The sequence below is a fragment of the Girardinichthys multiradiatus genome, chromosome 2, assembly GCF_021462225.1.
Source record: "Girardinichthys multiradiatus isolate DD_20200921_A chromosome 2, DD_fGirMul_XY1, whole genome shotgun sequence".
Classification (NCBI taxonomy): domain Eukaryota; kingdom Metazoa; phylum Chordata; class Actinopteri; order Cyprinodontiformes; family Goodeidae; genus Girardinichthys; species Girardinichthys multiradiatus.
The window spans coordinates 15,763,265-15,788,205 of record NC_061795.1 but is presented as its reverse complement, the minus strand read 5'-3'; the positions used below and the strand labels follow the sequence as shown (position 1 = coordinate 15,788,205).

Below are 24,941 nucleotides of genomic sequence, written 5' to 3'. Positions count from 1 at the left end.
CTATTGAAGTTTCCAGAGAGCACATAGACTTCCTTATGAAGCAAGGGCATACAATCAAAAAAATGGCAAAAATGCTGTGATGTTCCTCGTAGTTTTTGTACAAGTCAAAGCTGATGGGCTTTTCCATAAGAAGTAGACTGTCTGTCTCAGATGACGATCAGCTGCAAGACCCCATGAGGACATTGCAGGGCCAATACCCAAATTTTGGGAATGAGGTTTGTCTTTTCTATAGAAATTGATATTTATGTTGGCTCATCTGTCTTGTGAGAGTAGTCATCAATTTTTCTTAAGTTAATTCATGCTTTCACTTTTGTATTTTTCAGATGATGAGGGCACTGCTACGTGCACAAGCTGTGACTGTCACACGGGCCAGGGTACGTGAGGCGTTGACAAGGACAAATCCAACTTCTGCTGAATGACGGGTTTACCATGTACCATACCCCAACAGTTTGTGGCATATTGATGGGAACATGTGACTTATCAGGTTGATTATTAAACATCACACTTTTTAATATTTTAATGATTCAGTTTTACAGTTGCAGGATACTTAATACTTGGATCCAATTAAAGCATAATTTGGGCTGACTTAAAATAATCCACATAATAAGAAACCTTTTGTAGCATCATGATGCACAAAAATGCTTAAAACAAACTCAAATGAAAAAGAAATTGGTGTTCAAAGAAAAGTCAACACCCGTTAACATTCTTCTGGTCCTTCAAAAATGTGTTAATCCTTACTGAGCGACAATCCTCAAAAGACTTTGTCTCTCTTCCTTATAGTGATGGATATTTTAAGGCATTTTAACACAAACTGACAAGTCCCCAATGGTCAGAACTGAGAAAGCCTTTTGTGTGAAAGGAAAACTGTCTCCAATGTCATCTAAAGAAGTCCACTATCCTTGTATTTAAGTATCTTCAAACATTATGACTTGGCTGACAAAAGTTCTAAGAGCAGGGGAGTATTCCAAAGGAAAATTGCAATGTTCTAGTATGCTCTAGTGTCTTTTAATAGCTTAAAAAAATAAATTAAAAAAAAATATATATATATTTTTCATAACACAAACAGATATATCATTTCCTGGTTAATAGGCTATTGAATTATGGTATTTTTCAGTTACTCAGATTCTGTGGCCCTCCATCACCCTGTTTGTGGGGAGATAAAATTTCAGAGTTTTTTTCTATGATGATTTTCTCCCTCAGCAGCAGCATTCCCCTTCTTTTAAAAAAACAAATTTTCATATGACCCCTATATTTGAGTAAAAACTTCTCCCTACAATTGGCTGAAATATGTTTTTTGTCAGCTGTGGCCATGGTGAATTCAGTTTCTTTATGTTTACCCCTTGCGTTGGTCACATATTTACGGTATGTTGTATCGAACTATTATTTGGATTCCTTGAAAGACCATTGCAATATGACCATTCTTGTTTGCAACAGTCAGATTATTCCTCAATGGAGTACTCATGTGTGATTAGCTATCTACATCTGTTTGTAAAGATTAAATCTTTGGTGTTAAACAATGGCTGATTGAATGAAAATAATTTTTTTCTCAGTATTTGCTTTATTGCCGTGAAGACAAATATAGAAGAGAACATATGGTAGTCTTGGGAAGAAATTTATCAACTTTTGAAGTTGTTATAATGTGAAACCATTTCAAAAGTTCAAAATGACAGAACCTGAAATCAGTCTCTGGCACAGACTTGTGATATTTTATCCTCAGAAGCGGCTAAAGGTTTCTTGTAAAATCCATTAACACATGAACAGTAGTTTTTTAAACATTGGCGTAATTTTCAGAACTTGTAAAACCATGTTTTGCCTTACAATTAGGTAAAAAATAAAATAAAATAAAAAAAACACTGAACAAACATGCAACACTGGCCAGTTTCAGTCAGCTTTCAGTGTAACCTTTCACTGTCACATTCGTGACAATTTAAGAAACTCCAAAGGTTGGAGCTTGCAATATTCCCTCCGTCATGTAAGTTTTAAAAGCCTCATAGGAGGAGTGCAGCGGCAAATACAGAACAACAACACAAGTATTGGCTTCTGGGTAAATTTTCTTGGTGTCATGCAGAAACTGAATTTCAGGCTGGCAGGGAAAGCCAAGTGGAGGGATGGCAGAAGCTCCAGATGTGAACACCAGAACTTCCTTGAGAGAGTGGACCATCATCCTCTTCTATAAGAAATAACAATGGAAGAATGCAACTCTTAGACATTGAAAAAATCCATCAGTTGTGTTGTATTGTACAAACTAATTTTTTTAAATTGACTGAAATGCAAAAAGCAGACCTTCAATATCGATCACCCAGTCTCTCCAGAAGCATACCAACTGGTTCTCCAGAGCTCGCCGATTGCTGCCTTGAGCAAAATAGGCCACTGTGAAAAGGCTACTCAAGTCCCTGGCTGTGAGGGGTTTCTCCTCACACACGAACATATCAAGAAAAACAGTTGGGTTTTTCTGGAGCTCTTTCAGTAGCCCAAGAGTCTTGAAGCCCTCTACAAACCTAGAGACAAGGAAAATGTATTTGTCTAGAACATTTGATGTACAATACAATTTATATAAAAACTTTAAAGCCAGGTACAGAGAGCATTAAAAAGTACATTTAAAATAAGCAGCATGATTAACAATTTCTGAAATAGAAGACATTAGATCAAATTGTTAAGCTTAGTAGAAACTGTGCAGACATGAAATTGTGAATATTAATAATGCAGCTGAGAACAGGTGGGTCTTCAACCTGGATTTAAACAAATTGAGTGTTTCAGCTGATCTGAGGCTTTCTGGGAGTTTGTTCCAGACATGTGGAGCACAGAAGCTGAACAAAGCTTCTCCAGGTCTGCTTCTGACTCTGGGAACTGGTCCAGACTGGATCCAGATGACCTGAGGGATCTAGTAGGTTCATAATGGACCAGGAGGTCACTGATGGATCCTGCTCCTAGACCATTCAGTGCTTTATAGACCAGCAGCAGAACTTAAAAATCTAGGACCTTTCTCCAAGTCCTACTGAGTCATCACATCTTTCATCTGATATACGTCTTTCACAGTCGACCGAGACGGGAGCCTCACCGCTGATCTCTGTAATTGTTCCTCTAATTTGGATTAAAGGAGCTGAAAGTTAGAAACTGTTTGAGAGTCGTTCCTTTAAGAGTCAGAGTTAGATAAAGTGTGTGATCGCTTCTGGGGACCAAGTACTGGAGGGACTCCGAGACGTCTGACCGCCAATAGGGTGCGGTAGCTCGTACATATGAAACTATACATTCAAAGAACAAACAGTGAAAACACAAAATATAGCCAGGACATATAAACAACTTCATTTCTTTTCTTAAATCGCTTTTGCAGTCTAAGACATATCAAATCAATAAAAATAAAAAAATCTGTCTAATATTGAATACGTTTTTCTACTGGCACCAAAACAGCGCCAGCCTGGACATGGACCAAGAACATCTGGGAGTGTCTACTAAATGCACATTAGTAATAGACCCATTAGAACATGTGAATTGGGAAGTAAGGATGTCTGTAGATTAAGCTTTCTTCCCTCAAATTGCTTGAAAGTTTGGATGCTATGTGGAATTTGCTCTTTTGGCCCTTCCTACACTAAGGGGAACCTGGTGCTGGGGGAAGTTATTGGTTACCTGTGGCTTAGTCTGGGTGTTGTAGATTTGCAAAAATGTTTAAGTATGTGGCAAGCGAATGTGAATTTCAATATGCCTGTGATTAAAAGAAAAAAAAGATTGTGATCATTTTATAACCGCTGAGGTAATCAATTTAACATAATAGAAAAAAATGTAAAATGTCGAGACCAGGCATAGCGCCAGTGTCAGTGTTGCTAGGCAGACAGGTTCTAGCGCCAATAAATTTCAAATAGAACTTAGCCTTTATTTAACCTAATCGGCTATTAACAAATTAATTAACTATTAATTGACAATTTACTTCATTAACTATTTAATATAGCCTTTGAATTTGCTTTTTATTATCACTAACAAATCCAATTGAAAAAAAAAATTTCGGTGACAAACGTACACTATCCACAATCTTAACAATTTTGCTACCTTACCTTGTCTGGCGGGGCGACTTTAGAAAGTCACCTTGTAGCGGAGAATAATTCTTCTGGATTTGTAAGTTCCTGTTTTGCACGAGAAACTGCACTGAAAAGTCTGTCAAAGCAGAAGTTCTGCTCATGTGTGGATCCATTTTTGCATGTCCAGAGGGAAAAATACACCGACAGAGCTAGAAAGCGGGAAAAACGACTTCCTGCATGAGGTGGTCAAAAAAGTCTCACCAACTATGACGTGTCCAAACATCACATCATTGATCAGTTATGTACATGTAGTCATTTAATTTGATATACGTAAAAACAGGAAGAATGACAATTATGAATATCAACAGCTAAATTGTTCCAGATATCTTGAATATAATTCTTATTAGTACAAATGACGTCACTTTTCCCATTCATGTGTATTGGACTTTTACCTTCTCCTATCTAAAATGTCATTCCAGATATCTAAAAAATAATTCTTACTAGGATTAACTCTAATTTGAGATGTCCTTAATCCACTTAATACTAGTCATAATGACCATTTCAGATATCAAAAATGAAGAAAACGTTTCAGATATCTACAACGTAACATCAAAAATATATTTTTACTAGTAAAGATGTCATTACAGATATCTACACTGCACCTGTTACTAGTTCATTTTGACTAGGAGGAATTTTATTTAAGATATCTGAAATACATATTCAGTCAAGCTAATAAATGTCAAAACGGCCACTTAGAAATTGTAAAGATTTATAGGTATCTGAAACTTAATTCTTACTAGTACAATTTTATTTTTCGATATCCTGAAATTAAGTTTCTGCTAGTAAAAATGTAACTGAGGACATCTATAATTACAGTTCTGACTAGTAGGAATGTAATTTTGACTAGGATGTATCCTATTTAGCGATCTAAAAATGGAACAAGAGAGGAGTGTGCTTTGAATAAATGTTAAAACGGCCTGCCACATGCGGGGTAGCTCTCGCTACCTGGACATAGAGCAAGGCGTGCGATGCAGTCCCAGCCTCCTTTTCCAGGCCGTGGGGAAAATCCGCTTCTGGAGGCCTCAGAAGAAAAGCCAAGTCAAGCTTGTCTTATTACACCCTTTATATGAATGAATGCCTGATACTCGAACAGCAAATCATTACTTAACTTTGTTGCATGTGATCATAGTCACTCTGGATCCAGTTTGAAAAGTTATGTCTTCTTGCCAGCAAGAGACCTTAGCTTCTTTGTCTCTCCTTCCAGCTCCACTGGGGACCTTTGTGGAAGAGGTCTGTTTGTTGGAACGCGGGGTTTTCAGTCAAGCAGTGACGTCACAGGAAGTCCGCTTCTACCCCTCTTGTTCTTGTTCCTGGCTGTGCCGGAAGTACAGTGTTGTGATTTATTTTGAAACTTCCAGAAAGGTTCTTACTGGCCTTTAATGTTGTAGTTCATGGCTGAGGTCCTGACACCACAACCCTCAAATCCGTCACTCTAAGCAAGGAATTCATGAGTTTCACTTTTACTGAATTAAATTATTGAAATTAACATCACTTGTATATTGTGACACAACTGTAGATAACATGACACCAGAGGTGATTTTGGCTGACTTTAAAAATGTAAGACATCTACAAGTATAACGGGAAATAATCACCCACCAATATTTTAAAGGATTTTATTATTTGAAAACATATTAATGGATTTTTGCATTTATATTCAAGAGTCAGGGATTCAGTCAATTTTTAGTTAAACAAACTAGAGGTTAACATTGTTCTCAGGAAAAACATAATTCCTGCCAATAGCAGAGATGTTTTTCCTGTTAAACCAACTGATCATTTCCTGTGGAGTACAGCCCAGGCAAAAAAATCGTATCTTTTCAAAACAAATGTAGTTTTAACTTCTTTTAGGAGCTACCAGGGGTGAAAGTACTTTTAAATTCTTGCTGGTACTGGAGGCTGGGGAGGCACTGGGGGCCTTTTATATATATATATATATATATATACACACACAGTATGCGTGTGTGTATATATATATTTCAACTGTTAAAGACCTGCCATGTATGAAACAATGATAAACCAGTTTCTGATGCATAACTTTTCATCTTCAGTTTCTGTCTTTTTTTTGAATAAAGAAGTCATTATTCTCTGCATTGTGATCAAGTTTTGATTTCTTTTAATTAAAACATTTGACAGTTCGGTTGTTTTAGCGGTTTTTATTTAAAAGTCTGTAGATGGTAAATGATTTATTGTTCGTCCTGTCCTAATGCAAGCAGCGGTTTTTTTATGCACCACCTGTGTAAAATCTCCCAGTCCGTTAAATCAAACGCACTGATCTCCTTGGCAACCGCTCTGTTTTTATGCGCTCTTGTGTAGTGTATGCAAAATCTCTGGTCATAAGCGGTGTTTTCGAACTGTACTGTGTTGTTGTAATTCAGCAAAATAACATGAAACACAACTACTCTCCCTTTGCTTTTAACTGGGGTATTTAGCAGCGAGCAGACAGACATTAAACGTAGTAGTGCACGTTTTACAGGCTGGCCGTTCACAAAAGCCTCGAACTCCTAGGGGAGAGAAGCAAGACAAGAGCATTGAGGCTCCAGCATAACAGAACAGTTCAGAAACTATTTGGAATGAGAGGAAAAAAGCTATATTTATAAACAGATTAAGTCATGTTTTAGACTGCCTATTGGTAGCGTATCTGATCTTCTTTGTGTGCTCGTGAATTTTTGCAGCCGTAACTGGTTCTGGATGACGGCTTCATAGCAGACCTGTTCTTCCCTCTTTCCGGTACTGCGTACCGGCGCAGAATCTTCTAGTTGTACGCAGTACCAGACCGTACCGGCTCACTTTCACCCCTGGGTGCTACAAATATATTTAATTACAATGTAGGAGAAAATGTACATCAATTATTGTTGGTTAATTTAATTAAATTGAAATGGTAATAACATCAAGTTATTAAGGCAAATTAAGAAACCTACAGCCAAATCACAACAGTATTACTTTACAGGATTCAATGCAAACTATGAAACTCATAAAGGTTACCTGCCCTGAAAATAACAAAAAAGGATTAATGGTTTTCAATGGATCAAAACCAAGCATAACCACTACTGCATCCGCATCTGTGACAGTAATTAGCACATTAAATCGGATTTTGTTCTTGGCAGAACCAGTCGGTAACCATGCAAGTGGATCTGCTCTCAGGGCAGTGAGGGGCTGCAGATCTAAGGCATCACATCTTGGAGGAAGCAGCAATGGCAGCTCCTGGACGGCTGTAGACACGTACGTTTGTGTTCTGGGACACAGAGAGAGACATGAAATTAGCCCATTGTAAACTTAATAAAAACAAGATGCTTTCTTGTACTCTTTAGGGTAAAGAGCCGACTGCTTCTCAGTTAACCTTGATCATATAGTCAAGATTTACGCCTGCGTTTTGGCTGGAACGAGAACACAGAATTCAAAGAAACTTCTCTGTTTTTGGGCTTTAACAGCAGAAAGAAGACGTTCCAACAACAACAATTTAGAAAGTCCAAGTTCTATAAATGTGCATTTTTATGAATGCATGTTGTCTATGCCAAAATAAAAAGAATGGACAAAAGTGAAATCCTAATAAAACAGTCTACCTTCTTGGCTTCCACGCTATACTTGTTGAGTAGGGTCTGAACCTGGTGCCCGTAGTCTGGATGGACAGCCTTTAGGTTTTCCACCTGCAAGAACATGAACGACACAGCTTCATTTGCATTTTTATTCGCTATTTGCAGTTTGTAGTGATGCAAAAAAGAAGTCAAAGGCTGTTCAGATGATAACTGTGGTACCTGGCTGAAGATTTATAATAACTTCAAGGTTTTAGCCTGAGTACCATTTCTGGGAACTCTATCCTTTAACAGAAAACCATGTGGCTGTGAGCAGTTGACACCAATAAATGACCTTATTAAAATGATATAAAAAACAAACCCAATCTCTCATTTCTCAATGAAGACTCTTCTTTAAACACTAAGTTTGGGTCAGCCAGTCACTCTGTTGGGGTCAAAGTAAGGACAGATGCTCAAGAAAATGTTGTAGAAAATAATTCAATTCAATTCAGTTTTATTTATATAGCGCCAATTCACAACACATGTTGTCTCAAGGCACTTCACAACAGTCAGGTTCATACATTCCAATTAATCCTAAACATTGAACAGTGCAGTCAGAGTTAGCTTTTTATTCAAAGTGGATAAAAAGTTTTTCTATCTAAGGAGACCCAGCAGATTGCATCCAGTCAGTAACTTGCAGCATTCCCTCCTCCCAGATGAGCATCTAGAGACAGTGGACAGTCACTGGCGTTGACTTTGCAGCAATCCCTCATACTGAGCATGCATGTAGCGACAGTGGAGAGGAAAAACTCCCTTTTAACAGGAAGAAACCTCCAGCAGAACCAGGGTCAGCGTGAGCGGCCATCTGCCACAACCGACTGGGGGTTTGAGAGAACAGAGCAGAGACACAAAAAGAACACAGAAGCACTGATCCAGGAGTACTTTCTATGGGAAGGAAAAGTAAATGTTAATGGATGTAGCTCTTTTAGTCGTTTCACCTAGAAAGAAAGAACAGATAAACTCTGAGCCAGTTTTCAAGGTTAGAGTCTGAAAGAGAGCACACAGAGTTTGTTACAGTTAAGCTCAGTCAATTGCCATGTCTAGGAGAGAGAAAGGGTTAAACACTAAAAGACAGGGCTATGTGGATCATCGGTAGAGGGAGAGCATTCAGTTGTTGCCAGCAGAAGCTTGGACGATTCCCCTCTCCAGAAAGGTGTCACAGGTAGACCCAGAGCCAGGCCAGGTGTAGCTTCTAGGAAGAGAAAAGAAATAAAACATAAAGTTAAAAGCTGAAATAACAGCAAATAATGCAAAATTGGAGAGTAGTGTGAGAATGTAGCGAAGAGGGTGAAAGTGGTCGTTATGTCCTCCAGCAGCCTAAGCCTATAGCAGCATAACTACACAGATAGTTTCAGTTCAGATTATTTAGTTAAACAGCGCTTATTTACAACAATGTCGTCTCAAGGCACCCCACAAAGGGTCCCACTGATGGTCATTGTTATACTAAAAACCACAAGGATTGGGATACCTCCCTCTGTCAGACTGATTATAACCATCGGAAAAGAGAAGGGGTCATACAGGTAGCAGAAATGGAGGGTGTGTTTGCACCTCAACCATAACTGAGCCGGTTTAGGCTAAACCTAACTACTCCTTACTCCAACCAACAGGGAGGGAGGAAGGCTCCCTCCCTGATAACCTAAGCCACTCTAACTACAAGCTTTATCAAAAAGGAAAGTTTTAAGCCTAGCCTTAAAAGTAGACAGGGTGTCTGCCTCACGGACTAAAACTGGGAGCTGGTTCCACAGGAGAGGAGCCTGATAACTAAAAGATCTGCCACCCATTCTACTTCTAGAGACTCTAGGAACCACCAGTAAACCTGCAGTCTGAGAACGAAGTGCTCTGTTAGGAACATATGGAACAATCAGATCTCTGATGTATGATGGAGCTAGATCATTAAGGGCTTTATATGTGAGGAGGAGAATTTTAAATTCTATTCTGGATTTAACAGGGAGCCAATGAAGGGAAGGTAAAATAGGAGAAATATGATCTCTCTTTTTAATTTTCATCAGAACTCTTGCTGCAGCATTTTGAATCAGCTGAAGGCTTTTAACTGCATTTTGTGGACATCCTGATAGTAACGAATTACAATAGTCCAGCCTTGAAGTAACAAATGCATGGACTAGTTTTTCAGCGTCACTCCTGGATAGGATATTTCTAATTTTGGCAATGTTCCGGAGGTGAAAGAAGGAAATCCTAGAAACCTGTTTAATATGGGATTTAAATGACATGTCCTGGTCAAAAATAACACCAAGGTTTTTTACTTTATTACCAGAGGTCAATTTAATGTCATCCAGGTTAAGTGATTGACTAAACAGTTTCTTTTTTAAAGACTCCGGTCCAAAGACGACAACTTCTGTCTTGTCTGAATTTAGAAGCAAAAAATGTAAAGTCATCCAAGTTTTTATATCTTCAAGACATGCTTGTAGTCTATCTAACTGGTTGGACTCATCAGGATTTATGGATAAGTAAAGCTGAGTATCATAAGCGTAACAGTGAAAATGTATTCTATGCTGCCTGATAATTTGACCTATTGGAAGCATATATATATATATAGTAAAGAGAATTGGCCCAAGTACTGAACCCTGTGGTACTCCACAATTAACCCTGGAGTTTAAAGATGATTTATCATTTACATGAACAAACTGGAATCTGTCAGACAGATAAGATTTAAACCAGCCTAGCGCTGTTCCCCTGATCCCTACAGCATATTCCAGCCTTTCTAAGAGAATATTGTGGTCGACTGTATCAAATGCAGCACTGAGATCTAACAGAACCAGAACAGACATAAGTCCATTATCTGAGGCCATAAGAATATCATTAGTGACTTTCAGCAGAGCTGTTTCAGTGCTATGATGAGCTCTGAAACCTGACTGAAACTCTTCAAACAGGTCATTGCTGTATAAATGCTCACACATTTGATTAGCAACTATTTCTCAAGAATTTTGGATAAGAATGGAAGATTGGATATAGGTCTGTCATTTTTCAAGTCATCTCAATCAAGCGAAGGTTTCTTAAGTAAAGGTTTAATTACAGCTAACTTAAAAACCTGTGGTACATATTCATTTACTAAAGATAGATTAATCATATCTAAAATGGGGCTGGTAATCAAAGGGAACACTTTCTTAAATAATTTGGTTGGGATTGGGTCTAACATACAAGTTGAAGGTTTAGATGAAGCTAATATTTCTGATAACTCAGGAAGCTTCACAGGATCAAAACAGTCCAAACACAGATCAGGTTCTACAGTTACTTCCAATGTTGTCTCACTTGCTGAGGATGAAGTAATCATCATCGGGAGTATGTCAAAGATTTTCTTTTTAATAGAATCAATTTTATTTAACAAGAATCCCATAAAGTCAAGGCTGCTAAGAGCTAAGGGAATGGATGGCTCAATAGAGCTATGACTGTGTAAGTTTGGCAACTGTACAAAAGAGAAACCTAGGATTATTCTTGTTGTCTTCTATTAATGATGAGAAATAAGCTGTTCTGGCTTGGCGAAGTCTCTTTTTATACAACAGTAGGCTATTTTTCCAGATTAAGTAGGAATCCTCTAGGTGTGTAGAGCACCATTTTCTCTCCAATTTTCTAACATTGTGCTTTAAAGTACGCAGCTCTGAATTAAACCAAGGAGCTAGCCTCCTATTAATGATTACCTTCTTTTTCAAGGGGGCTGCATTGTCTAATGCATCACGCAATGATGAAGAAACACTATGAACAAAAGACTCAATTTGTGAAGGGGCAGAAACAGAATTATTGCCTTCCATTGTGCTTTTCAGTGATAATGAGGAAATTAAAAGTGGAACAGATTCTTTAAAGGTTGTTACAGCATCGCCTGATAATGATCTACTATAATGAAATTTTCTTTCAGGTGTGGAGTACTCGGTTAAATTAAACTCAAAGGTTATTAAGAAATGGTCAGAAAGGACAGGGTTATGAGAGAATATTGTTATGTCTTTACACTCAATGCCATATGTCAGCACAAGGTCCAGAGAATGAAGACAAAGGTGGGTAGGTTTGTTAATGTTTTAACAATGAAAATGTTATAGAAAATAATGACAATGAAAAATAAGCAGCATTTAAGGATCCCACTTTCACAGACAGAACAAGCAGTGCTACACTGCTCTCAGTGCACACTTTCCCTTCAATGATGCCTGTAGATCACTGATATGAAATTATCTCCCCACTAACCAAATCCTTTTTCCATGAAAATTCTGTTTTATATTCAGAAATCAAAACTTGATGGTGCATTATGATTACAGATGGTTATATTTTGCATTATGTAAGAGTTTCACTGACAAAAATACTGAACTTTTCACAATATTCACATTTATTATTTAAAAGAGAATCACAAAAAGGTGGATAAATACATTTCCCCTCTTATGCAAAAATAGTTTATAAGTGGGGGATAATGTCGATAAATTACCAGATAATTCACCGTTTTAATGTCCCAGTCAAAGCCTTACAAAACATTAAAGCAGAAAACATCGAAGCACTAAGATGAAATGCTTTAAATGGTGCTTTCTGTGCACAACAATTTTACCTTGTTCAAATATTATTTCTATAGCAACCATATAACCATAAAGCAGGGTAGTGTAACATAGCCACATCCTGTTTCCAGCTTAACCAGACGAATTTATTCAACTGGTTTAAAATTGTACTATTATTCATCAAGACTCAACTAGAGAGACAAGACGCACGACTGGTTTCCTCCTTTAAAATACCTTCTAAAAGGATTAATATTTATAAAAGCATGACAAAAAGATGGACAGATGGAGACAAAAAGTAGCGTTGTACCATATGAAAATCCAAACACGATGTGAACTCACCATTCGTTTCTGGATGAAGAGCTGGGCTTCCTTCAAAAATCCTGCCATGTTCTGGCACAGTCTCTGGCGCTCCTCTTCATTCAGCACTTGGGTGTAGAAGGCACGAACCTGCGACCAGTTGTACACAAATCCACAACCAGATCAAAGCAAAATGAGAAACATTTAACATGTATTTACAGAAAATACAGAGTTAAAGCTAATTTTCAAAAGTCATTCCTACTGCCCAATCACCTGTCTGGACTTCTTCATGAATTCTTCTTGATCAAGTCTTTAAAATATAGTTTACAGGATTTTAGATGTTACATATTTGATGTTTAACTTGACGAAGTACAGTACAGTCAACATTTTAGAGCCTGAAGACAAAACCATTGTATTTTTTAAAATATGGCCACTGGATCCAACATAAATATTCTGGACTTCAATTTAATTTTTTTCATCACCACCCTGCGTAGATTCAGGGACATACAGGTCCTTCTCAAAATATTAGCATATTGTGATAAAGTTCATTATTTTCCATAATGTAATGATGAAAATTTAACATTCATATATTTTAGATTCATTGCACACTAACTGAAATATTTCAGGTCTTTTATTGTCTTAATACGGATGATTTTGGCATACAGCTCATGAAAACCCAAAATTCCTATCTCACAAAATTAGCATATCATTAAAAGGGTCTCTAAACGAGCTATGAACCTAATCATCTGAATCAACGAGTTAACTCTAAACACCTGCAAAAGATTCCTGAGGCCTTTAAAACTCCCAGCCTGGTTCATCACTCAAAACCCCAATCATGGGTAAGACTGCCGACCTGACTGCTGTCCAGAAGGCCACTATTGACACCCTCAAGCAAGAGGGTAAGACACAGAAAGACATTTCTGAACAAATAGGCTGTTCCCAGAGTGCTGTATCAAGGCACCTCAGTGGGAAGTCTGTGGGAAGGAAAAAGTGTGGCAGAAAACGCTGCACAACGAGAAGAGGTGACCGGACCCTGAGGAAGATTGTGGAGAAGGGCCGATTCCAGACCTTGGGGGACCTGCGGAAGCAGTGGACTGAGTCTGGAGTAGAAACATCCAGAGCCAACGTGCACAGGCGTGTGCAGGAAATGGGCTACAGGTGCCGCATTCCCCAGGTCAAACCACTTTTGAACCAGAAACAGCGGCAGAAGCGCCTGACCTGGGCTACAGAGAAGCAGCACTGGACTGTTGCTCAGTGGTCCAAAGTACTTTTTTCGGATGAAAGCAAATTCTGCATGTCATTCGGAAATCAAGGTGCCAGAGTCTGGAGGAAGACTGGGGAGAAGGAAATGCCAAAATGCCAGAAGTCCAGTGTCAAGTACCCACAGTCAGTGATGGTCTGGGGTGCCGTGTCAGCTGCTGGTGTTGGTCCACTGTGTTTTATCAAGGGCAGGGTCAATGCAGCTAGCTATCAGGAGATTTTGGAGCACTTCATGCTTCCATCTGTTGAAAAGCTTTATGGAGATGAAGATTTCATTTTTCAGCACGACCTGGCACCTGCTCACAGTGCCAAAACCACTGGTAAATGGTTTACTGACCATGGTATCACTGTGCTCAATTGGCCTGCCAACTCTCCTGACCTGAACCCCATAGAGAATCTGTGGGATATTGTGAAGAGAACGTTGAGAGACTCAAGACCCAACACTCTGGATGAGCTAAAGGCCGCTATTGAAGCATCCTGGGCCTCCATAAGACTTCAGCAGTGCCACAGACTGATTGCCTCCATGCCACGCCGCATTGAAGCAGTCATTTCTGCCAAAGGATTCCCGACCAAGTATTGAGTGCATAACTGTACATGATTATTTGAAGGTTGACGTTTTTTGTATTAAAAACACTTTTCTTTTATTGGTCGGATGAAATATGCTAATTTTGTGAGATAGGAATTTTGGGTTTTCATGAGCTGTATGCCAAAATCATCCGTATTAAGACAATAAAAGACCTGAAATATTTCAGTTAGTGTGCAATGAATCTAACATATATGAATGTTAAATTTTCATCATTACATTATGGAAAATAATGAACTTTATCACAATATGCTAATATTTTGAGAAGGACCTGTATGTCCCTGAATCTACGCAGGGTGGTGATAATAATCAATGTGTTGAGGTGGGTACATTTTCAGATAAATGAAACCTCTAATGGTAGAAAAAACAACTTGTCGTTATACGCTGTGGTCTAGTTTGCTGGTGAACAAACTAGACCACAGGAACAAGAGACTGTGCTGTACAGCTGGTTAATGTGTGAAGGGTGCACACAGTAAAAGCTCAGAGTCGCCTGGAAACAGCCATGATTTATATTCAGCATCCCTATGTAGTTATAGTTTTACATAAACATAACTATGAATAAAACTACGTATTCGTAGTTTTGGGAACTTTGCTCAAAATTTGCAACAAAAATGGAAAAAGAGACAGTTCTGGAGGATTTTAGACTGACAGCAACACGTGTGAAAATGACTGAACCACAAAACTACACAAACACTATTTTAACAGCCTAGCTATATGTTTGATAAATGAGAGCCACACTGTGCACACAGATCACTCCGCCACAGAAACAGGCCATTACTGCCAGTTTTATCATCATCACCTGTGTCACATTGTCTTCATCTTCACTGTTGTAACGAGCAACATCAGGCGAAGCCCTGAACCTGGACTCCACAAAGCGAGGCTGAGTCTGTGGGGCGGTGAAGCTATTTGGATAATAGTTTGGAGCACCACCTAGAGGTCAGACAAAGCAAGCACTGGTAAGTCTAGGAGGAAGATAAAAAAAGAAAACTGATGTTAGACTAAGCATAACAACATCAGAAGTGACAAAGAGAGAAGTACATATGGATCTGTGTGTGTAAGGGTCAGCTGAGGTGAGCCCCACTGACTGGCCGGGTCTGTCTGCGCTACCATTTCAGACCAAACATGGCAGACAGAGCATCTGATTACTCCCCAATGACCCGGGTTATAAAGGTTTTTAAAGTTTTCAAAGGCTGAAGTGGTCCAAAGTATGAAAGTACTTAAAGTAAAGTTATGATAAATGGATGTTAGTGCACACTAAGATTTCTTACCGACCACAGCAGCATAAAGTGCATTCATACTTATGAACCAGGAACATTAGCCTCATTTATTTCATTTTTCAGCTTCTGAATGCTTTTTCAGACCAGTTGTCCATCTGATTCATTTTCCTGTTTCTTCCTGCATGTTTTAATAAGCTGCCTCTACCTGCTTGTGTTCATGTAAAGACATTGTGCAAAACCCAAAAATGATTCAAGAGTTTGATGCCATTTTAACCAAATTTAAGTGTGCGTATAATGTGAACATCTAAATGAATAAAATTTGAATGAGACAACTGTATAAATAATACACATACTTGACACATATTGGTCATTTTAAAGTTATAGTGTCCATCATCTGATTTTAAGCAAACGGTGCAATAGATTGTTGTTTTTCTTGCCTCTGAACTGGCACTTGAATCTAACCAGAGTCTAGTTCTGTGTATTTCCAATTCAAACTCACCATATTTCACATTTTGATTACTCAGACTTTTTCATTTGTAAATACATAAATAAGAGATTAATTTAGCTGATTTTTGCCTTGCATGCATGCATATATTTATACATGCAAATTATACTTTAAAGTACAAACTGTGGATTCGATTTTTTTTAACAGCTGGTGTGTTATATTTAAAGAGCTTATTTGGTCAGTTTTTGATAAATCCTTATAATCTATTTACTAAATGTGAGAACGGTGTTACTGAGCAAACCGTAGGAAGTAGCAGTATTTACATGGCTGCTTGAGTTACTAAATCACATATTTAAATTGTGCTTCCTTAGCAACAGCATAACTTTGAATAACTTTCAGGGAGGGGCCTTTTGAAGTCAAAATACTAACTAAAAATCACAAGATACTGAACAATGACTTTTTTCATAATCTACTTTCCTTAAGTTACACTTTTGTCTAAAACAGAAACTCTTGCATATCTTCAGTTCTGGTGTTTGGGGAGGAGAACGTTTGCTTTCTGACCTGATTTCCTGGCAGTTTGCAGACAGTGAGCTTCAAATAAACCCACTTTTTGAGTCATAAAGTGCTTCACCTCACATGACCAATCCCACCACAGAGTATCATATGAGACAGGTTCAGAGTCACAATGGAAATCCACACAAAAGCTGTTAGGAAACAGAAGAATTGAAGAGGGCATTTTTTGGAGGGGTCAAGCGCCGGGGTTTGTGGGTGGGTATCCATGGCACTGCAACATCAATAAAAACCGTCATTCTAAACCTTCTTTGTGAGAGTATGTGATGCATTATAGCCACCTTGTGGTAGCAGTAACAAGGTACCAAAGTGTGCACATTACAGTCAGATTGGCTCTTTTCCCCTTATTTTCCCAGTCTTGAGGACACTCAAAAATCCATCAAGATGGATTTCCTGTGTCATGACTTTCAGTTTAAGATTTATAACTTTGGAAAACAGCATAACTACAAGTTAACTTTAATTGTGGGAGAAAAACAAAAAACAAAACCTCATTTCATTTTATTTGATTCATTTCAGGATTGGGGGCTGGGAAGTATTTAACATGCAACACATCACTCCAAGGGGTTTGCCTACTAAGCATCCAACCTTCTAAAGAATGAATTAAAACTGAACAACCTTTAACCATTTCAGGGCAGCATTGTCAAAAAAGCCTAATGAGCTAGACATTAACGGGACAAATGAATGTACTGAAACAAAGACGTTCAGCAGATGAAGAACTGAACAGCTTACCCTGATTATCAGACATGCACATTGGACCATCACGTTGGTAGTTGGCCACACGGGTCCTGAAGGGACAGTTGACTGGGATCTGCAGGTAGTTTGCTCCTAGCCGATGACGATGTGTGTCTGGGTAGGAAAAGAGCCGACCCTACACCAAAGCAGATGGGGTTGACTTCTGGTAAAGATAAACATTACGACGACTACGTTCTTAAATAGCTCAGTCAGTTCACCTGCAGCATCTTGTCAGGGCTGGGCTCAATGCCTGGTGGCATGTTGCTGGGGTCAAAGGCCAGCTGTTCCACCTCGGCAAAGTAGTTGACCGGGTTCCTGTTGAGGACCAGTTTGCCCACAGGAATCAAAGGGTACTCTTTGTGCGACCACACCTGTAAAAGTAGGAAAACTAGTTTTATATTTAGATACCACAGAAATGAAAATTAAATATCTGTATTCAAGACAGACATGGAACAAATCACTTCTATTAACATTTTTCTCCATTTTGATGGTAAAAATGTTAAAAATTAAAAACATATTTCAATAAACCTATAATAGTCTGTGAAGAAACGCTGTAAAGTCTCATTGTTAAAGCAAATGTAATCAACTGTAAGCATGTCTTTTTCAGCTTGGTGGGACTCTGTACCTTAGTAAGATCAAACGGGTTGAACTTGAACTTCTCAGCTTGTTCAAAGGTCATGACCTGGATGTAAAAGGTCCAGGATGGAAAGTTGCCGTTTGCGATTGCGTTGAAGAGGTCACCGATGGAATAATCTGGGTTGGTGGCTGCAAGGCGGTCTGCCTCCTCCACTGACAGATTTTTAATTCCTTGGTCAGTCTTTAAAAAAATATAATGAAATCCATCACTCAAGAGTTGTGCAAACCAACAAAACTTTTCACAACAACCCTGTTTTAAAACAGACCTTGTAATGGAACTTGCAGTAGACACATTCGCCTTCAGCATTGACCAGTTTGAAGGTGTGGGAACCGTAGCCGTTCATGTGGCGGTGGCCATCAGGCAAACCTCGGTCACTAAACAGGAAAGACACCTGCATGTTGAAAAAGAGAGAAGAAAGCTCAATGCATTACTGCCAGAATATATTTACAATATCTTAAAATCTTAAAAAGTTATTATTTGTGTTTTTGCTGTCAAACTGATTCAAAATTAGAGATGGATCATCTGAACGTACCACATTTAATATTTAGCACATAAGCTATAATTAGGCGTCTCTCTGACCACAAGATGGCAGCAAACTCCTTTTAATATGATTCTTTGTGTGTATGGAATGTGCATCAACAGGCACTAGTGGTAAGGGTGTACCAATTGATCGGCTGGCCAATTTTGGATGATTGGTGATCAGCCGATACTTACATGTGAAACTGATCTTATCCACCGATCTTGTCCACTTGTCTAACCTCATGTGCAAGTTTTGTTTGTTTTTAAAATGTGAAAATGAAAGACTAAAGGAACTGCAATACATTAAACAGTTGGTATTGTTTCACGGGCACTGTTGCAGGGATTTCAATAAAATAAGATTGGAACATTGATAACACCTGACGTCAGTAATGAAAAAAAACAAAAAAAAAAAAAACAGTATTGGCCAACATCGGAATCGGCAGGTCAGGCTTTACAAAAAAGCAAAAAAAGAAATCTGTGATCGGCCAGAAACCTGCAATCGGTTTCCTAACTAGTGGTATTTATACGTCACAATGGCGTATAAACCAATGGGTGGTTTGAGACACATTTGCAACAAACCAAATTGTCCTCCAGGGTAGGAGGTAGGCAAGAGCATTTTTAAGTAAATACTGACTGATAAAACAAGTCAAATAAAAAAAAACTACAGACCTGGAGAGGGCACAAATCACCTTGAAAAGAGTAAAAGACTTGTTCTTTCAACAAGGTAATTTTTAGGCTTCTAATCTTTGTTGGGTTCCAATTGATGGGATGTTATTGGGTTAACATCCGATAATCACCAGGAGTGACTATGAAGCGAAATATACCACTATCAAATTATTTGAAAAACTTAGTTAAAAAATATTTATGAGAAGTGCATCCAAGTAGATAATCTTTAAAAAAAATGTTCCTCGAAGCACTAAATTCTGAACACCAGCAGCTACCTGATGCAGACTCTCAGGCCTCAGACTCCAGAAATCCCACACCATGTCAGGATCTTTCATGTGGGTTTGAGGATTGCGCTTCTGGGAATGAATGAAGGACGGAAACTGCAAGCAAAAGGAACAGATAAAAATAATAAATAATAGGTTTGATCTTCTCACTTCAAGCCCAAATCCTAAATACCAACTTACAAGCATTGCATCCCTGATGAAGAAAATGGGGGTATTATTGCCAGTCAGGTCCCAGTTACCCTCTTCGGTGTAAAACTTGACAGCAAACCCTCGGGGATCTCGAACGGTGTCAGATGAACCAGACTCCCCAGCTGAGGAAAGAAGAAACAGAAGAGTTCAACTTTACGCATTAGCTTGTTTTAGTGACAGAAACGTTTCCCTATTAATTCTTTATTAAAAGTAAATAAGAAGCAGCTGGTATGAGGAGACCAAGCAAACGTTGCACTAAAGGAAAGCACAGATGCAGGTAATACAATCTGAGAAACACATAACGTGCCGATTTCTTCTTCATTTTAATGAATAAAAAACACATCTGATACAGCATTCAATTAGTTGTGACTTCTTCATACAAAGATCTTAAATCTGCTTTAACAGAAACAAAATGTACACAGCCACATATTAAAAAGTTAAGCAGCAGCGATCATGACTAATATTGCAACACTGCAGCCTTATCGAGCAAAACTATCTGAATCAGATAGGTTCTAAAAAACGCTAATTTGCACTGGGTAGAAGTTGCGGACTTTGTTACAACAAACTAACATCACTTATTTGCTTTGATGTGTTCTAGTGAGTGACAGAGTTTAAGTGTAACCACATCCCTTCAGATAATCAACAGGCTCCCTAGTTGGAAAATGATATCAATGGATCATTTGGTCGAGTAATTTACATATATAAGGGAAGATAGGTGCGTACAATCAGAAAGTGTTACAATTTAATGAGAAGTTAATGAAAATGAAGGGGAATGTCTTACCCACAGTAGAGAAACGGACAGCAATGGGTGTAGTTTTCCCCACATGTTCAAATACCTTGGCCTTGCAGTAGCGAGTAATATCGTGAGTGACCTCAAAGTAGCCAAACGCCCCTGCATCATGGGAGGAAAAAAAAAAAGTTTAGTTCGATGCTTGAGTGCTGGATGTTCCAGAGTATCAGCACTAAGAACAATATAGCACCTTCTCAAAAGGGCTTACTGTTCATTTACAGTCTATGATCTTCATATGGAAATCCTGCACAAAATAGCCCTGTCCTAATTAAAGCTCCCAGAACTTTTCTTTGAACAAAAGGAGAAAAAAAGCTCATGTTTTTTTATAAAGAAATTTTTCTTCAAACATATTTTACCAGATTCTAAAGGAAAAATCTACAGGTCCATCTTGCTGCCTCCAGTAGTTTAGTTTACTGTGTGGAAGTTGTTTATGATCGCTAACCTGCGCCTTTAGCATGCACCACTCTCTCTGGGATTCGCTCGCGGTCGAAGTGGGCCATCTCATCTGTGAAGACCACATCCTGCACAAGCAGAGGGCCTCTCGGTCCGGCAGTCTGCAGGTTAAGCTTGTCTCCAATGGGATGGCCACCTCCTGTAGTCAGTACATCTGGTCTCTGAAACAAAATATATTCTAAGAAATTAAATATTAACATTTTAGTTCGTACCATTCCCACAGTCAGTTGACCACCCACAGATCTAGATTAGATGTATTGAAGGAGGGAAACAGTCAGAGCAGGCAATAAACAGCATGTCCTTTAATCTTTGGAGGCCAGAAAATCTATATTCCTGTCATTTTTATTCATATCTCTACAATGATAGATCGCAGGGAGATCATAGAAAGGACCCAAACACTGTCTAAAAGCACAGACTCTGCTTTGTTGGTGTCATTCTTTCTAAATCGTACACCACTAAAAAGAGGAGTTATGGGCCAATAAAACCAGCATGATGCATGTCTGTTTATTATTGTTGGCGCCGAGGGTGGACTAGATGAGATTTGTCCCATCTTTGTTCGGTAAAAATTGAAGATCCTCCTTTAAAAAGCCAAGACCAAAGAAGAAGAAAAGCCGTGATGAAGCCATTGTGGTTCCAGTAAGGAAGTAGGGAATAATATACTGAATCAGATGTCAAGGCATCTTGTTTGCAATTACAGGTTGCACTTTCAATCATTCTTCCTTTTTAGTGTAAACTAACCAGAATATCACTCATAATCATCTTGTTTTTCCATCCCTGATAACAGCATAGGCGGCATTTGTTCTGGAAGTTATAGTCCAACAAAACCGTCTTCAATTTACCTGAAAATAAGTAGATTTGTTTTTTAATCAACCAGATAGTCTGTAAGATAATGTTTTTACAGTGCCTATTTTCTAATAATGAACACATTTAGGATTTTCAAGTCCAGGCAAGGTTTGGTTTCTGTCAGAAATCAAAGAGAGTTATAATCTCACGTTTAAAATGTAACCATGTGTGCAGTAATAAAAGATGCAAGGAGAATGTGTTTTTGTGTCAAGGCAGAATGCTATCTGGCACAATTTTTAATAGTGGAAAAAAAATGTTTTTCTAACCCTAAAAAGTTACAACATTCTGTGTCGGGTCACAGCTTTACAAAGACTTTAATATAAATGGAGAGAAATAAACTGATGCAAAATTTGGGCTCTTAAAACACTTTAACTGTCATGATTAAAAAACACAATCTTTGTACAAGTCAGTCATTCTTTTATTGCTCTTTTACACAAAAAAACGTGTGTTTTAAAATGCAACATTACTGAAAAACTTGCAAACAGGCCAAATATATACTAACATGTTCACATCCTACACTTCTTTTGCAAAGCTAAGGCTTGGCTTTCAAGTGCAAAAACACTGATTACCTTTATCTGAGTTGATGTGTTTTTTTTTGCATAAAGGTGAATAATTTAATACGTAACAGGAACATATTGTGATAAACAGCAGTGTGTCAAAGAGGCAAATTAATGAAGGAATGCAATATTAAGGAAAATACGTTTAGAGCTCAATTTGGTTAAGAAACAAACAATGATGAACTCTATTTAACTGGAATAAGGTTGCACAATATTTTAAAAACAGAAACGTCCTAAATAAAAGTGCAAGATAAGAAAACAAAGTACAATGGTATGAGAAGGTGGACTTCAGTCGGTTTCATGTGGACTGCAGTGTGGTCTCGTTATGTAACCAAAAGTTCAAGTTCCACCATGTTCAATAATAATGACCCACTTTTAAATCTTTAAACTTTATTTAACCCACCAATAACATTTGAGGAGGTTTCGTGTTAATTTCGCCACGGAAAATGTTTGGATAAGCAAGTCTTTGCTTGATGGCGTCGTTTTAATTCCAGTTGGCAAAACGTTAGCAACCATACTACTTACTGCAAGAAAACGACTGCAAAACCAGGAGTTAAATTTAAGAACCCGTCATTATCATGCATGGGATAAGCTAATATTAATAACGACCTGTCCGACTGTAAAACAAACGACAGTTTTTACTCTTGTTCCCCCAGACGACCTTCCACCCAATTCTTGCACGTAAGACACAGTGCAGAAAAATACTTGATAAAATGCAACATTTGTTGAAACCTGAGAGCCTCTATTCTCCTTCCATATCTTCATCTGGTCGCTAGTTTTATCTCTGTTCTCCGCCATCTCGACAGGCTACCGTCAGGACCACTCACTCCTAAGGGGGTGTCTTGGAGAAAAGTGTCATCTGTTTACCTCGATGCCACAGAAATTCTTCCGGGACTTTGTTCCACGTGACCCCGCCTCTACGTCGCCCCTCATTTCTGATTGGCTAACAGGACTGAACTGACCTACAATTGACATTAAAAACGAAAGAGCTGTTTGTTGAACCCACATGACGTTCATTTTTCTGTCAATTTATACAAAAAATGAAAGTAGATTTCAGAAAATAGGATTTTATATGAGTAACCGCCTTACCAAATCATAGTTGAATACAAAATGTATTTTTATTTCCAAAATTCTAAAACATGGAAAAGTTAAATATATATAATTATAGCTATATGATATAGTACCTGAAAAATAAATACAAGGCTACATTAGTAAATGCAGTCTGAATGATACACTGCTCCATTTCATATCATTCAGTTAATTAATTCATTCATCTTCTATACCGCTTATTCCATAGTGGGTCACGGGGGAGCTGGTGCCTGTCTTCATCAGTCTACGGGCGAGAGGTGGGGTACACCCTGGACAGGTCGCCAAACCATCGCATGGCAACACAGAGGCACACAGGACTAACAATCATGCTCATCTAAGGGCTATTTAGGTAACCAATGTACCTGCAAGGCAACAGTGCTACCAACTACGCCACCGTGCAGCCCATTCAGTTTATTATTTGTTAATCTGCATTTTGTTCTTTAAACCTAATTGATTTTTTTTCTTGCTCATATTGCCCATTTCTTGTCTGTTTGCATTGTGAGAGGCCAGTTAGGCTATATACTTTTGTCTGTCAAGTGTTATACAAACATGGTGTGTTTGACTTCCAGACCAATGATAATCCACAATGTGTGTTAGTATGTATTTCAGTTTAGAGGAATTATGTAGAAATGGCTCGGACACGTTTTTGATATCAAAATTTCATCCTTTCTTGTCCCAAAATATTAAAATTGTCCTGTTTTGCCTATTTTAAAACAATAATATAAAAGGTCACATTTAATTTAGGGAAGAAAGGAATTAAAAACTACCAGATGGATGAATGGATGGATGTTTTATGGAATAGGGAAAACATCTGGAAATATTAATATTCAATTCAATTCAGTTTATTTATATAGCGCCAATTCACAACACATGTTGTCTCAAGGCACTTCACAAAGTCAGGTACATACATTTCAATTAATCCTAACCATTGAACAGTGCAGTCAGATTCAGTTATTTATTCAAATTGGATAAAAAGTTTTTCTATCTAAGGAAACCCAGCAGATTGCATGAAGTCAGAGATTTGTAGCATTCCCTCCTCCCAGATGAGCATCTAGAGACAGTGGACAGTCACTGGCGTTGACTTTGCAGCAATCCCTCATACTGAGCATGCATGTAGCGACAGTGGAGAGGAAAAACTCCCTTTTAACAGGAAGAAACCTCCAGCAGAACCAGGCTCAGTGTGAGCGACCATCTGCCACGACCGACTGGGGGTTTGAGAGAACAGAGCAGAGACACAAAAAGAACACAGAAGCACTGATCCAGGAGTACTTTCTATGGGAAGGAAAAGTAAATGTTAATGGATGTAGCACCTTTAGTCGTTTCATCTAGAAAGAAAGAACAGATAAATTCTGAGCCAGTTTTCAAGGTTAGAGTCTGAAAGAGATCACATATAATTAGTTACAGTAGAAGCTCAGTCAATTTTCATGTCTAGGAGAGAGAAATGGTGAAACACTGAAAGACAGGGCCATGTGGATTATCGGTAGAGGGTGAGCATTAAGTTGTTGTTAGTAGAAGCTCGGACGATTCCCCTCTCCAGAAAGGTGTCACAGGTAGACACAGAGTCAGGCCAGGTGTAGCTTCTAGGAAGAGAAATAAGAGAGAACATAAAGTGAAAAGCTGAAATAACAGCAAATAATGCAAAATTGGAGAGTAGTGTGAGAATGTGTCGAAGAGAGTGAAAGTGGTC

The 24,941-nt window shown here is 38.4% G+C and overlaps 1 protein-coding gene and 1 long non-coding RNA gene across 5 annotated transcripts; both read right to left on the bottom strand.

Annotated features, from left to right (window-relative positions):
• Positions 1–424: 424 nt before the first annotated feature.
• Positions 425–5,322, bottom strand: LOC124858725. 2 transcript variants are annotated; one of them, XR_007035911.1, is made up of 3 exons: positions 4,047–5,322; positions 2,284–2,498; positions 425–2,170 (listed from the first exon to the last, which is right to left on the bottom strand). It is a non-coding gene; the product is annotated as an uncharacterized LOC124858725 (long non-coding RNA). The 2 variants fall into 2 exon arrangements; XR_007035914.1 differs by having other exon boundaries at positions 2,284–4,219; positions 5,016–5,322.
• Positions 5,323–5,669: 347 nt separating this feature from the next.
• On the bottom strand, positions 5,670–23,055 carry cat (catalase). 3 transcript variants are annotated; one of them, XM_047345212.1, is made up of 14 exons: positions 22,898–22,939; positions 21,504–21,604; positions 20,755–20,926; positions 20,304–20,414; positions 19,514–19,644; positions 19,325–19,429; positions 18,130–18,255; positions 17,853–18,044; positions 17,446–17,598; positions 17,225–17,363; positions 15,063–15,193; positions 12,463–12,570; positions 7,628–7,711; positions 5,670–7,299 (listed from the first exon to the last, which is right to left on the bottom strand). In XM_047345212.1, exons 2-14 carry the CDS (start codon positions 21,522–21,524, stop codon positions 7,237–7,239), a joined length of 1,536 nt encoding a protein of 511 aa, XP_047201168.1. In that variant the 5' UTR covers positions 21,525–21,604; positions 22,898–22,939; the 3' UTR covers positions 5,670–7,236. The 3 variants fall into 3 exon arrangements, with proteins under 3 accessions (XP_047201168.1, XP_047201163.1, XP_047201179.1); XM_047345207.1 differs by lacking the exon at positions 21,504–21,604 and having other exon boundaries at positions 22,898–23,055; XM_047345223.1 differs by lacking the exon at positions 21,504–21,604 and having other exon boundaries at positions 20,755–20,943; positions 22,898–23,011.
• Positions 23,056–24,941: the final 1,886 nt, after the last annotated feature.

What these genes read in the sequence shown, in the direction of transcription:
- cat (XM_047345207.1), bottom strand. Translation starts at nt 22,963, where the DNA reads ATGGCGGAGAACAGAGATAAAACTAGCGACCAGATGAAGATATGGAAG. An exon ending in ATGAAGACAATGTGACACAG is followed by an intron (nt 12,571 to 15,062) that starts GTGATGATGATA and finishes AACTGGTCGCAG; the next exon opens with GTTCGTGCCTTCTACACCCA. An exon ending in TCTTCATCCAGAAACGAATG is followed by an intron (nt 7,712 to 12,462) that starts GTGAGTTCACAT and finishes ATGTTCTTGCAG; the next exon opens with GTGGAAAACCTAAAGGCTGT.